General features: G+C 35.4%; 1 protein-coding gene across 1 annotated transcript; it reads right to left on the reverse strand.

The window, feature by feature from the left end:
* Window positions 1-754: 754 nt before the first annotated feature.
* Window positions 755-10,624, reverse strand: LOC6641510 (T-box transcription factor TBX1-B). Its single transcript, XM_002064062.4, has 8 exons — window positions 10,269-10,624; window positions 6,550-6,777; window positions 6,323-6,498; window positions 4,948-5,180; window positions 4,720-4,876; window positions 4,231-4,392; window positions 2,723-2,790; window positions 755-1,902 (listed from the first exon to the last, which is right to left on the reverse strand). Exons 1-8 carry the CDS (start codon window positions 10,453-10,455, stop codon window positions 891-893), a joined length of 2,223 nt encoding a protein of 740 aa, XP_002064098.2. The 5' UTR covers window positions 10,456-10,624; the 3' UTR covers window positions 755-890.
* Between the last annotated feature and the right edge of the window lie 3,456 nt (window positions 10,625-14,080).

The raw sequence follows: 14,080 nt of genomic DNA on the forward strand, positions 1-14,080 counted from the left end.
CAGAAAATTGCGCAACTGAACTAAAAATGACTCTCAAGACGGCAGAGAAAGAGACAGAAAATCACTTTCAATTGCTATCACTAAATACATACATACATATAACTAACAATATGTAATTAAAGGTCGTTGGACCTAAAATCAGATGCACTTTCATTTTTAATAGCTCTGCAGATAAGGCGTGAAAACAACAAAGGGGAATGAGGTCGATGAGAAGTAGGAGGAGGAGAAACCAAATCAGAACCATTTTAGGTGCTCGATTGGATCATTGATTGGTTTATCTTAATGAAAACAAAAAAAAAATGCAGCAGGCTTCTTCGGGGCCATAAACAAAATGGTAAATTGTGGAGCCAATTACAAACAGGAATGTATTTCCCCCCCCTCCCCTCACCAACCTCTTATTTCCTTTTTTCTTTTTTTAAACATTTTCCATTGGCCACCATTTTGTAAAAAGAAACAAACAAAAAAAATTTAAATCTTTGCTATGTTTTCTTGGTGTTACTTAATTGTTTATATATTTTATTGCATTTTATTGTTGTTTTATTTACATCAAAACTTACTTACTATAAGTTATAAAAGAGAGAGAGAAAAAAAACAAAAAAAAAATACTACATCATTTTATTTTTTTTATGCAATTTAAAGTGAACACAGTAAAATATTTAAGTAAACTTAACTTACAATTATAATTATAACTTTGTGAACAAACGAAAAAAAAAAAAAAAATTTAGTTGTAATACTTTGCATATTTTATGTTGGCAAAAATGTTTACTTATATAACCATTTGTTCAGCATGGCATTATAGTCCGATTGTGGTTTTTGTTTTTGGTAATACTTTGAATGATTTACTTTACTTTGGTTTTGGTTTGGGTTTTTTTTTTTTGGGGTTTTCTTTCTCAACGCGGCACTAGATCCATATAGCTATTGGGTCGCATTATCTGATGATGGTGGGCAGCAGCGGCGGCTGCGGCAGCGGCGCTGGGAGTATAGAAACTCTGATAGCTGGACATGCCATAGGCGGCGGCGGCGGCGGCATGACGAGAGGTGACCTTTAGCTTATCGTAGGGATTGCCGTATGGGGCATGATTGTGACTGTGCGTGGAGTGAGTGTGTCCATGATGATAGGCGGCGGCGGCGGCATGATGATGATAGATGGCACCGAATTGACTCTGCTCCTGGGCATACGGTTGGCCAATGCTCGAGTACATGCTGTTGGCCAATTGTACATCATTCGATGTCGTTGCCGATGTGGGAGGTGTGATGGTGTTGTTGTTGTTGTTGGTGGTGGCAGTGCTGCTGCCGTTGCTGCTGCTGCTGTTGCTGTTGGCGGAGACAGAGGAGACGGATGCGGAACAGGCTGATGGAATGGCAACAGCAATTGGCACTGCAATTGCTGGCGGTGAACCTGAACTGGCCGAAAGTGGAGTCAACGATTGATGATGATGATGATGCGAATGAGGATGGGGATGTGCATGATGATGATGTGGAGGAGGAGGAGCCAGAGGATGGCTATGTGGTTGATGTAAATGAAATTGATTTGTTTGCGAATAGCTTTGATAATTATTATATTGCTGTTGTTGTTGCTGCTGCTGTTGCTGCTGTTGCTGCACTTGATTGCCATCCATTTGATAGCCCATTAGATCTGGTGAATTCCCAGAGGCGGAACTGCTTGAGGGCGTGGCTGGCAATTGCATGGACTGTTGCTGTTGCTGCTGCTGTTGTTGTTGTTGCTGTTGATCAGCACTCAACTCCGTGCAATTGAGTTGAAAACTATTTGCCCTATCTTTGGTTTTCAATTGTTGTTGCTGTTGTTGTTGCTGTTGTTGCTGTTGCTGCTGCTGCTTCATTCTAGCCTGACTCTCATGACTTATGCTGGACATACCCAAGCTGCTGCCACTGCCACTAGTTCTGGAAACGAAATCGAAAAAAAAAAATAAAATCAAATTCAAATTCAAATTGAAAATTGCTTCTGATAAACATTAATTTTTTCTTTTGTATTTTTTTTTTTGATTATAAACAACAAATTGCATTGGGTTTCTTTTGTTTATAGGAAGACACACACACACACACACACGCACTATGATTTTTTTTTTGTTTATGCCGCCAACCCATCTGTCAGTTGGCCCCATCGTCGTCATGATGATGATGATTAGGCGGAGGAGGAGCAGGAGGAGGAGGAGGATGAGGAGAATGATGATGATGCCGTTTCTTATAAGTTCTTTGCGTTTTGAGTTATTGTTTCGCTTTTTTCAGTTTTAGTTTTATTTTTGTTAGATGCGACCCATCGGCAATTCCCGGAATATCTTTGGCCAGTCGACGAACTGTCTGCCGCCTTCTTCTTTCACTCTTCAAAAACTTGAACAACTGGAGGAAGCGGCAACACATAAGTGTAAGTGGGTCAATTTCATAACAAATTGGCTGAATGTTGGCTTCTTGGATTACTCTCTGCACAGATTGAAGTCTCTGCTGAAGAAGGCCTAATAGGGATTGATTGTGTAGGGGCAAATGTACTTTAAAATTGTTGATTTTTTGGATTTTTCGTTTGAAAATTTCAAACAAATGTCAACAGAAATACATATATCTAGATGATTCAAACTTAGAACAAGCTCTAAACAAATTCTTAAAGGATTTTTGCCTTGAGAACAGATTCGACTATTTGCAACTAACTCTTTGTATTTATTGCATAATTTTGGGGATGGGCTTAAGTAAAATAGAATCTCAAACTTACACATCATTGGTCCCATCATCACGAAAACCTTTGGCAAATGGATTACTTGATATTTTCAATTGTGTCACCTGGAAAGAAAGAAGAGAATCAAAAACGGAAAACAAAACAATTTAAAAAAAAAAGAGGAACAAAAACAACAAAAATTCCATTCGCAATCACAAACATTTTTACAACAAAACATAAATAATAACAATAAATATGTTAAGAATTTCAAAAATGTTTACAACAACACCATCAACAATAATAACAATTATAATAATAATAAGTAGTCCGGAGGAAAACCTAATTTTTCCATCAGCAAATGCCAATTTGTCTAACGACTTGGAAATACCCTCTGGTTTTTGTTTTAATTTAGATTTAAGACAACATTTTATATAGATTAATGTGAAAGATTTGAGCCTTTATGGATTAGACTTATTCAGGATAGTTAGGAATATGTGTTCAGATCTGTATCATAAAGTCATATACTTCAATTTTATTTCAATAAATTCTCAAAATAAAAGAAACTTCAATTCGAAATGAATGATGTTGTAGGTTAACAAAATTTGCCAATTTATGTTACCAATATGGAGACTAACTTCGATCTTCTATATATTCTGTTGATATTGAGAGAACATACACAAACATTTGGATCATAGATTGATTGAGTTCTTAAGGAGTTTACAAAAGTCAAGTGAGTGCAGGCCAAAGGCTTCCTCTTGGCATATTTCTTCTAAATTTCATTCAACTTCATATACTCTATTAAATTATATAGACAAAATTGTAGGGTATTAAAGCGGGGCAAAATGCTGCCATCAGAAAAATGAAAATTATTTGCAATAAATTGTCTTGGAGAGCACAGCAAATGATAGAGAAGGAGATACAGAAGAGAGAGAGAGAGAGAGAGAGAGTGGGGGGAATGGGAGGAGGGAAAACAAGAATACTGTTAACACCCACATTGAGCACATAAATAATTTAAATACTTTCTGGGTGTATTTCGTTTTGGCTGCTGCTATTTATAAATAAATGAAAATGTGAATTGGCTTTGGCATGTCGAACAAAACAGAAAAAAAAAATATAAAACAAAACGAAACGTATAATTATTTATGCCTTTTTGAAAGGATATAGGTTTTAGTTATCACCATAAATGTTGAAAATTTTCATATTGATTGCCTAGGTTAAGTGTCTCACAGCATAGGTCAACTAAATAGGTCAAAATCTATATGAAAAGTGTCTGCCACAATAAATTTAATTTGTTTGCCATGAAATTGATTTTATTCATTTAACAGGCAATGAGCATTCACAGTGCAATTCACATTCAAGGTGAACCTATTCAATTGTGCGGCACTGTATAAAGATTGACTCGTAGAATGACAAATCTATCTGGGTTTGAAAGACTCTTCCAGGGGCAGATTCGAGGTTGAAAGATTGTTAATATCATTAATTTACCAATTTTTTTGAAGTTTTAAACAAACTCGTCTAGTCTAAAATCAAATTCTAATATTAAAATATAATAATTTTGAACTTACCCTCTGATTCTGATAGGCGGTTACCGCCGTAAAACTTGTCTCCGGAAATATGAATGTACGAAAATGGCTCGAATGCTCGTTCTCATCCAGTGAAGCGTTTTTTGGTGGCAAATATACCAAATGGAAACGTGGTTGATATCGATGCATGGAGTTTAATATGATCTGTGAATGAAATAAAGAGAAAGACAGAGAGAGAGAGAGAGAGAGAGAGAGAGAGAGAGAGAGAGTGAGATATTTGTTGAAAATTTCATTGGTATGTGTATAGAGTAAGAGTAATATGGGCATAACCCAAAAAGTATTACTAGACGATGCTTTCCACATGGAAAGTGGTTTTCGTCTCATTCATTTCATTTCGTAGTAAATTGTAAATTTTTGTTTTTGTTGGTACAATTTATTGTATACACAGGCACCAAATGTTCCCTCCCCAAACCCCACGCACACACACACACACACACACAATAAACAAAATGTAAAAAAATCATAACTCACATGACCATTCTCATCCAGCTGATTGTTGGTCAATTTCAATTTATCAAAGGACACAATCTGTTTCATCCAATTGGAACCGGCGGCCGGAGAATCCGGATGGACATGAATACGTGGCGGTGAAATGGGATCCGCTTTGCCAGCGACCACCCAACAGGAACTGCAATTAGAGACAACAGTAATCCATCAAAGAAATAAACAATTTGTGTCCCATTAATCTCTAGAACCCACTTGTGAAATGCATAACGATACCGCTTATCATCCATGGGCACAAAATCCATCATACATATGTAAGTGGCATGCGGATCGAGGCCACCGATTCGCACCTGAAAGGTTGGAAACATGCGACGACCCGTCTTTGTGATAATCATCTCAGTGCCCTGGGCATGGAATTGATCCCACAAAGCTTTCGTTTCCAGCACTACAATGGCCTGAGCTAGCGATGGATGCACTGGCTCCGTTTCCTAGAAACAAAGAAACAATTCATTGAGAGATTGAGAGAATACACTCTGAACTTAATTAATTAGGAGCTTGTTAACATTTATTGTTACATTTATATTCCGTTCTCTTAATGTAAATATTTTTCAATTTAATACCAAAAATTACAATTTCGGAATCTTTCTACATTTTTAACTAACTTTCAACACTCTTCTGGTATCGTTTCCAAGAGTTTTATGATCTATATATGTATGTACATCTAAAGTCCGTACTTTCTTTAAAAATGGATCTTAAATTTGGTCACCTCAATTTGGCTCGCTTGCGATGTTAATTTACCCTCGTATTCTGGTAAAAGAATTCTAATCCTTTCTCTTAAATTAGTAATGGAATTATTTCGACTTTGAAATGGCCAATTAGACTCGCCACAGGTTAAGTTATTGATACCATATAGACGATCTTGACTTTCCTTTATCCCTTCAACCCTAAGTCATTGTTTTATGCCTTGCCCGAACCTTTTGGGATCCTCTGCTTTGATTACAACCTCGTACACTCTATAAGCTTAGAGTCTTCAAAAAACATCTATACTTTACTATTTAGCTTATAGATAGCCTCAGTTTTTATATTTTAATCTCTTCGTCTATTTTTCTATATGTATTTGTCCACACGATTCGTGTCCTCGATCAGAAATCTCATTCTTTCACTTATTTACTGTGAATTTTGTTAAAGAGAAGCTAAAATATAAAGTAAAATAAAAACGAGAGACAAATTTGACAATTTTTGTCTTTAAAACTCTTTTTTTATTAGGAAGTAAAATATCTGTAAAGAAACGTGAAGGAAATGTTGGGGAAATTTAAGCCCTTCTGCTCTTGATCTTTTTACAAAGAAAATGACAGATCCTTGTCCACCTTCCAACTTCCAACTTCGAATTCCCCCTCCACACCCTAAAAGCTTCAGGTAGTTTTTCTTAACTTAGCAAAATTTGCTACAAATCTTTTTGTTAATGAACTTTTAGTTGAAATTTCGAAAATCAAGAAAATTTGTTGGCTCTTTTTGGTTTGGATTAGTTTGGTAGATAGTTTGAAATTGACGACTGTCAATTGTCATTCATGAATTGTTTATAATTGGCAAATTGTTCAATTGTTAAAATTTGTGGGTTTTGCTCACTTACGCCTTTATTATTATTGCTATTATTATTATTGTTGTTGTTATTAGCCAAATTATTTTCTGTTGTATTGTTGTCGTCTTTTTTGTGGCTATTTTTGTATTTCCTGGCTGATGAAGATGTTGTTGTTGCTGCTGCCGCTGCTGCTGCTGCTGATGTTCTTCCTGCCGTTGCCGTTGTTGCTAATGCATCAATATTATTGTTGTTGTTGTTGCTGTTAGTGCTGCTGTTGCTGCTGTTGTTGTTGTTGACAGGATAATCGTGAATAGCGGAAATAGAATTAGCTGCCTCTTGACTGGAGTTGTTGCTGCTATTGTTGTTGTTGTTGCTACCTGCCAATGACAGCGACGACGATGCCGACGATGACGATGAACTATGCGTCTCAATGTCAGCCAATTTGGCATCAATCTGTTCAAGTGGTTTGTATGAGGTGCGATCCTTGCCAGCAGTTTGTATACAAGCTAAGAGATAAACAAAAAAAAAAAAAAACAAATAGACAAACATTTAGACTAAAAATATTCATTTTGTTTGAATTAATGTAGGAAATTTGAGTCGTTAGTTTTGACAATTTCTAAAGAAAATTTAAAAAAAAAATCATTTCAGAAAATCTAAAATCATTGCAAATAGAATTTGGCTAATATTCTGTCGACACCTTTCAAAAATTACTGCTATACTTAACTGAACTGAGCTAAATTGACTCTGTGTCAATTGTTTGATATAGTCCTAAAAGTATGCTACAATTAAAACAATAACTGCTCAGCTAATTAACTTACTAACTTTATGTACAACTCAAGACAAGCTAATTAATAATTAAAATCAGCAAGTTTTTTCAAATGCTAAGCGAAAGTTGAAAAAAAATAAAAAAAGTATTGGAAAAAAAGACTAATGTTTTGATATTTTTTGTGCATTTTTTGTTCATACTTTGGTTTATTTTGTGAAATGGATTCGTTTCTAATCATGCAAATTGCTGAAATTCAATCAAAATTACAATTTATTAAGTTCAATTATTTCAATTTTATTAAAATTGTTAAATTTAACTAATCAAAAGCCAAGTCTTTACCTCGAGCCTCCTCACTCGCATGATTAAAATATAAAAAATGTCATTTTACAAACGTTTAGAAAAAATAAACTATATACTAAAAAATATTTATTTTTTATAAAGCTTAAAGTTAAATTAAACTTTTTTATGTCAAAAAAATGTAGAAAACTTTCTATTTATGGGGGGAAAAAAATGATCTCTCAAAATGTTCAACAAATTTTCTAACAATTTCATATATATTTATTTTCAAATATTTCGATTATCCCAAAATTCTTTTAGAATGTTATCTTACAACTTTTGAACCATCGAGTTGCAAATGTGCAAAAATTGTAGGCAAACGAAACGAAACTGAAAACATTTACGATATCTGCTATATAAAATATTACTCAGAATACCCAACTACTTAATATATATGAACATATTGATGAATATTCAATTATTATCAAGAGACGGAATAGAAGTTCAGACTTGGATACAATAGAACTTACTTGGATCAATGCTAAATTTGAAGCGGAATTCTAAATGAAAAGCGTAAAAGTAACTAAGTCTTTGATTCGTTAGTTTGATTTGCTTTTGACGGTTTTTGGGGTTTTCGATCCAAGACCTGACCTGACACAACATTTTTGCATATCAGCAAGTACTTCAATCTTGCCACTTGGGGAAACTTTTCTCTTATTTTGGTTTCGGTTTTCTTCAAGGGAAATTAATTACTTTTTTTTGTTTTCTGGTTTTTTTTTTTTTTGGGGTGACAGAAAAACGATTTGTTGTGCCAAACGCTAATTGATTTTAGAATTCAATCGTGAAGCAAACAGCAAAAAAAACAAAAAAGAATTGGAACAAGGAATGAGAATCGAAATCGGAATGGGAATGGGGAATTGGAATAAGAATTTTGTGTTTTTGGGGGAATCGGTTACGAAAAATTGTCTCATTAAGCGACAATTGATGGCGGCAGCGACCTGTCATGGGTCATTGGGAATGCAATTCCGTTGCAAATGTTGCGGCATACGGCAATTAATTGCAAGAAAATTTGTTCAACAAGCCTCAAAAACCTCAAACAAAATGCATCAGAGGGAAAGAGGCGCCTGGAGTGATCATGTTGGGCCCTGCCAAGGGCGGCGTGGAGAGGGGAGGGGAGGGTTGAGTGAGGTGAGTGCGCAGGGTTGGCAAAATGTAAATTTAGCCAGCAACTCAATCAGCAGTTGTCGTAGTAGGGATGTGTGTTGCCTCTTCTGACGCCTTTTTATAATTGGGTGCAATTGCATTTTCTTTTTTTTTTTTGATTCGTTGTTCCCCCTTTTTTTGGAGTTTTCCTTATATATATTGTTGGTGTTTGTGAGAATTGAGTTTGGTAGCTCATTAAACGGTTGGAGGACACACTTATATGAGAATAGGGCACGCCTGCGCAACTAAAACCACATTACATTGCATTCCTTTGTCAACGTGTCGCACTTTAAAACATATAAATCATACTTTTCAAAGCTATAAAGGGTGTTCTGAGTGTCTGGAGTGTCATTATAGACATTTGACTTTAGATATATGATCAGAATCATCACTTTATTTTAACAATTCAGCATCGAATTGCTTTAAAAATTGATTGAAATTCCAATCCAATATCAGTTTTTAGTTCTAAAAGTCGGGGAAATAACACCCATTATATGCAAAGATATGATACGGCAAATCTTATTTGATTTATGGTCAAGTGTTTTCCACTCATTTGTTAAGCAAATTGTTTCATGTTTTGAGAATGTATTTGATCAAGACTTCTTATAAAAAAGTTCTTATAATTTTAAAAAGATTATTTATTTTTTGTCTATTGTCAGCGGTTAAAAATTTTACAAGTTAATATAGAATGCTGACAGTTAATTGTTATTTGTCTGAAATGGTCATGAGATTTGATATGCTTGCAATGCTAAGGACGAAGATTTCAAGTTTATTTACAGTAAAGGCAACTGAATAGATAAAAGCCGTGGGGTTTTGCTTCATTCTGTTGTAATTCTCAAATGGTTTTAGCCAATGTTAAGGGAGTTTTCCAATGTTATGATCATTGCTAGCCTCGATTCTATACTTAGTTTAGTGGTTTATCTTACTTGTTAGATTCAATTTGAAACATATTTTGGCCCTATTTGCAATGGCAGATTTCCTTTAAGATCTGTGTTTCTTAGAAGTTGAAAAAGTTCGAGACTGGCCAAAGTCTTGGCCTGAAAATTTGACACCTGATGACCTAAATGTTCGTAAATTTGATGTGTTTGAGATTAAATTAGTTAGTTTCGTTTGGCTTTCTAAAATGTATTGTATCGATTAAATAATTTCAAAAGTTAAATTGAACTTGTAATTGTTAGGAATCTATTTTGAAGATTGCTCTTGAGTCGTCTAAATCGGAAGATTTTTGTTTTTAAGAAATTAAAATGTTTCTTTCTCAAAAAGGGAGTTTTAATATGGACATTTTGTTGACAAGGTTTGGGATATTGGTCAACATTAGTATCTGAAAATTTAGATTAATCTTTTGAGACTTTTTCTGAGAAATCTTTTCAAAAATTTGCCGCCCTGGGGCAGTTGCCTCAACCCATGCCTAATAAGGTTGGATCCTGATCTTTTGGGGACATATTTAATCCTTTTTTCTACTGGAGGCAAAGTCTCATTAGTTTTTACAAGCCATTTACATTGAGTGAATATAAGAAGGGATAATCAGGTTAAAATAGTGGCCCAAAACTCTCAATATTTATTATACTAGTGTATGTTTTCTCTTGATTGGACATTTATGTATATAGTTATCCAATATCTATGAATTTCTAAAACTAGGGAACCAAACTATCAACGATGTTCTAAGATGGTTTAAAGTTTTGAATAGAGTCAACTACTACTTCCTCTTATAGACCTATATATACTCCATTTGTGATGTCGATGGGGTCTCACCTTCAATCTGTTTCATGGGACTTAGGCCGCTTGTTGTATACGGTGTTGTCCAATAATCGTTTGTTGCATAGCAGCTATAATCCGTTAAGACGTTATCCGTTAGAAAGGACGGCATTGTGGTTGTGGCTGACATCATGGCACTTGCAGCACTGGCACATTCCGTGGGACCCATCATCATGTGGGTCATAGCTCTTGGCCAAAATAATCAAAGTGTTTCAATGAGATGGATTGATATTTTCTATATTTATAATGTAGTCAAATCAAAGGCCCATTTGATTTGCTGTTGTGATCTTTAACGTTATTCGCACAGTTGTCAAATTTGAATATTGCACACTCTACACACACACACACACACACAGAGAGAGAGAGAGATAGAGAGACACACAGGAGAAAAAAAAAATACACTCACATAAACAAAATATTCAAATCTTTGAAAAATCGTGAGTTGTCAGTATGTTGTCAATCTCAAATTCCGATTTCGATTAAAAGAATTTGTTGTTGGTTTTTTTTTTTTTTTTGCAAATTGAATTTGTTGTTTTGTTTTTTTATGGGGCGATCTTTACGATTGAAACGATATACGAAATATGTGCGAGGTGTCTGTCAATTGCCACCTTCTTCCGGTTAAGTGTGAAACGATGATGAGAGAGATCTGCTAATGCAAATGCGAACGGACATCATCGATGCGAACGCCAATGCCAATGACTGATGCTGATATACTCTAAAGCATGTGAAGATGAAGACCGACGACCAAGACGATGATGACGGTGACTGCGACGAAGACGACGGGGATGATGATCCGGAAAATGTATATTTCATTTAAATAAATCCGGCGTACGCGCGCGCGCTCTCAGCATCCGTACGGTTAAGCGTTTGTCTGCGGAATGAGAATCTATGTGTGCGTGCGATCAGTGCAGGCAGTCAGGCAGTCAGTCAGTCATCCTATTTCCAATCCCATGGGATCTCTAGACTCTGATTTCTTCTGGCTACCAATCACAGTTTGCGCTGAGTGGCCCAGCATCCAAATTTAGATCGGTTCGGCTGTGTCGGTGAAGTGATCGGACCAATCGTTGTCGAGAAGATCAAAAGTATCCTCCTCTTGTATACATTGGATACATCTGGCCATATGGCACATTTTGATCCTCTACACTTGTTTAGTTTTTAACCATGTGGCTGGGCAAATCAATGTACCCAGAGTATTTTTGTGTAGGTCACGGGGAAAAAACAAACATTTGCATAGTCTTTGTAGGTACAGTGAACACTTGAAATATATCCAATCCATCTTCTGTTAGAAAGTTTTTACAGAAGCAATTGATATTATCCTTGGGAAGAATCGAGCCTTATATTATTTCTAGCTTTGAATCGTTGTAAAACGCAAAAGGAAAAGTAAATATATATTTGTGACTTTATGATGGAAAAAGTCACTTGTACCGTTAGTTAATGGTGGGGATGGAATGCCTTTTAATCCTTCTTTTACCATCCTCAATTGATTATGTGTTTAGAACAGGAGCGAATCAGGATAAATCGGCGAACCGGTGTGAGATATGTACTTGAGGGAATATTTTCATAAAAATTTGGAACAAATCTGGTTTATAGTGGTATTTTTCTACTACCTCTTCGCCTAGTTTATCACCTTTCCTTTTGTGTTAAAACGACTTATGCTTTCCTCTCCATTTAGGCCTGCTTTCCCTCTTACTCCGATCCTGATCTTAAATTAAGCAATGGCTGAAGAGGTTTTGGTCTTTATATATATATATTGAAAGCAAAGTTTGGTATATTCAAGATATAAGTTCCGAATATACAAAGAATTCTCCTCCCACATATATTATTCATAGCCAAGGTCTACTGTACCTGCCACTGATATTTCTCATTCGATTCGAAAATGATTTTCGGTGCTTCTGCTTTTCGATCTCTTGTGCTGTACCAATCTGAATATCGCCAAGACCACGCCCCTTATGGGGTGAGGTGAGGTGGTGGTGTGGCACGAGGGGTGGGCAGACGTGAGGGGCGTGTATCATTTTGTAGACTCCACTCGATAGCTTCTTGATGATTCCCCAAGTAAGTGTGCATTGGCACTTGAATTTTATTATTATTTTTCTTCAACAATTTGGGCAAATGGTTTTAATTGGAGTGCTACCACATGGTGGGTTTGTGGTGCTGGTGGTGCTGGGGGTGGTGGAGGTGGAGGTTGGTGCTGGGCCATAAATACAAATTGCGCCATAATCCCGGTACTAAATAAAGCGTAAAAACAAAAAGAAAATACTAACACACACACACACACACACGCATACATAGAGGCACACGAACAGCGGGGAGCTGGCTAAAAATGGCGTCGGTTTTACCGTTAGATGGAATACACCGGAATCAGGGACAATTCAATCAAAGCGAGATGCAAGCAAATTATAACCAAAAGGTGTGCAAGTGTGCAAGTGTGTGTGTGTGTGAGTGTGGGTGTGTGTGTGTGTGTGTGTATGTGTGTGTGATTATACAAGGGAGTGAACTCTTAACGCATTTGTTTTTACCTTTTGTATCTGCTTTTCATCACCCACACGCATTCAATTAACGGCAAATGCCCATTCCATTCCATACCATTCTATCCCATTCCATTTTATTCCGATTTGAATTGTACCGCCATACCTGGAACTCTCTCACCTACGCATTGTATTTGTTTATACAAAAGAGGAAGAAAAAAAACAAACGGTTTTTCGATTTCTTGTTCTTGTTTCTTCTTTTTTTCTTTTTTTTTTTTTGATTTTCTGTTTTGTGATTGTTATAACATAAATCTTTACATCCAGTCGCGACCAGGATTTATCTACTAAATTAACAATTTTGTTCGACTGCTGGTTTTTGTCTTATTTCCTTCTTTCTATCTCTTTTCATAATTTTATCCCCGTCTCTCTTTCTCTTCCTCACACTTTATGTTTATGAGTAGTTTGAATTGTTGCTATTAAAAGGGGGTGGGGGGCCACAAATTTTTAAGTGCATAAATAATTAATTCATATTTAATGCCCATTGATCTTGCTGGCCATATTTATAAGCCATAAATAACAAGTAACACGTTGAAAACCTTAAGTACTAATTTTAAGAAACAAAGAATTTTTGAATAAATATTTTAACCCAATGAAGAGAGAGACAGAGAGAGAGAACAAGTTTTCAAAAGGTTTTTACCTTTGACGAAACATTAGAGAATATTGAAAGATATTGGAAAGTAGAAATAACAAAAAGAAGCTAACTTTAGCTGATATTTTCATTGTAAAATAGGCTTTTCGATGATTAGATTTCTATGTTAAAGTAGTCCGATCCGACGACTTGTCAATCATGATCTCAATTATGTTTTATTTCAGTAGCTTTTTAATTAACACGGACAGACAGACGGATATGGCTATATATATGTATTAACTCGACTTCTCTTGGAGATCAAATATAAATATACATATATAGGTACTTTATGGAGTCGCAAATGTGTCCTTCCCTACAAAAAGGTCATAAATAAGGTCATATATAATTCAACTAACTTTGGGTCCACTAACTGGAGAAAAAATTGCTTTGCTTAGTAATAGATGCTTAACTTTAAATCTTAAGGTTTCCTATTTCAGATCAAACTCACAAATTTTAAATCAATTTTACACATTAATCAATTTGCAAATATACATTTTAAGTAACTGAAACAAATTGTTGAATAGTTAATATCAGTGGATTGTCTTCTGTTTAAAGTCCCAGACAAGTTTCAAGCTCAAAATTCGTTAATTTTATTCCCAATAAAAATTTATCACTAGAATCTCAATGCGAAAATTGATTTCTTTGAGATATTAGAA

This window comes from Drosophila willistoni, assembly GCF_018902025.1.
Source record: "Drosophila willistoni isolate 14030-0811.24 chromosome XL unlocalized genomic scaffold, UCI_dwil_1.1 Seg141, whole genome shotgun sequence".
In the NCBI taxonomy this organism is placed as follows: Eukaryota; Metazoa; Arthropoda; class Insecta; order Diptera; family Drosophilidae; genus Drosophila; species Drosophila willistoni.

Excerpts from the sequence above, each read along its gene's own strand:
- LOC6641510 (XM_002064062.4), bottom strand. The coding sequence starts at position 10,455 with ATGACCCACATGATGATGGGTCCCACGGAATGTGCCAGTGCTGCAAGT. Across the intron at positions 6,778-10,268 it reads TCCCATGAAACAGATTGAAG|CTTGTATACAAACTGCTGGC; the intron begins GTGAGACCCCAT and ends TTTATCTCTTAG. Across the intron at positions 6,499-6,549 it reads TGTCAACAACAACAACAGCA|CAACAACGGCAACGGCAGGA; the intron begins GCAACAGCAGCA and ends TTGATGCATTAG.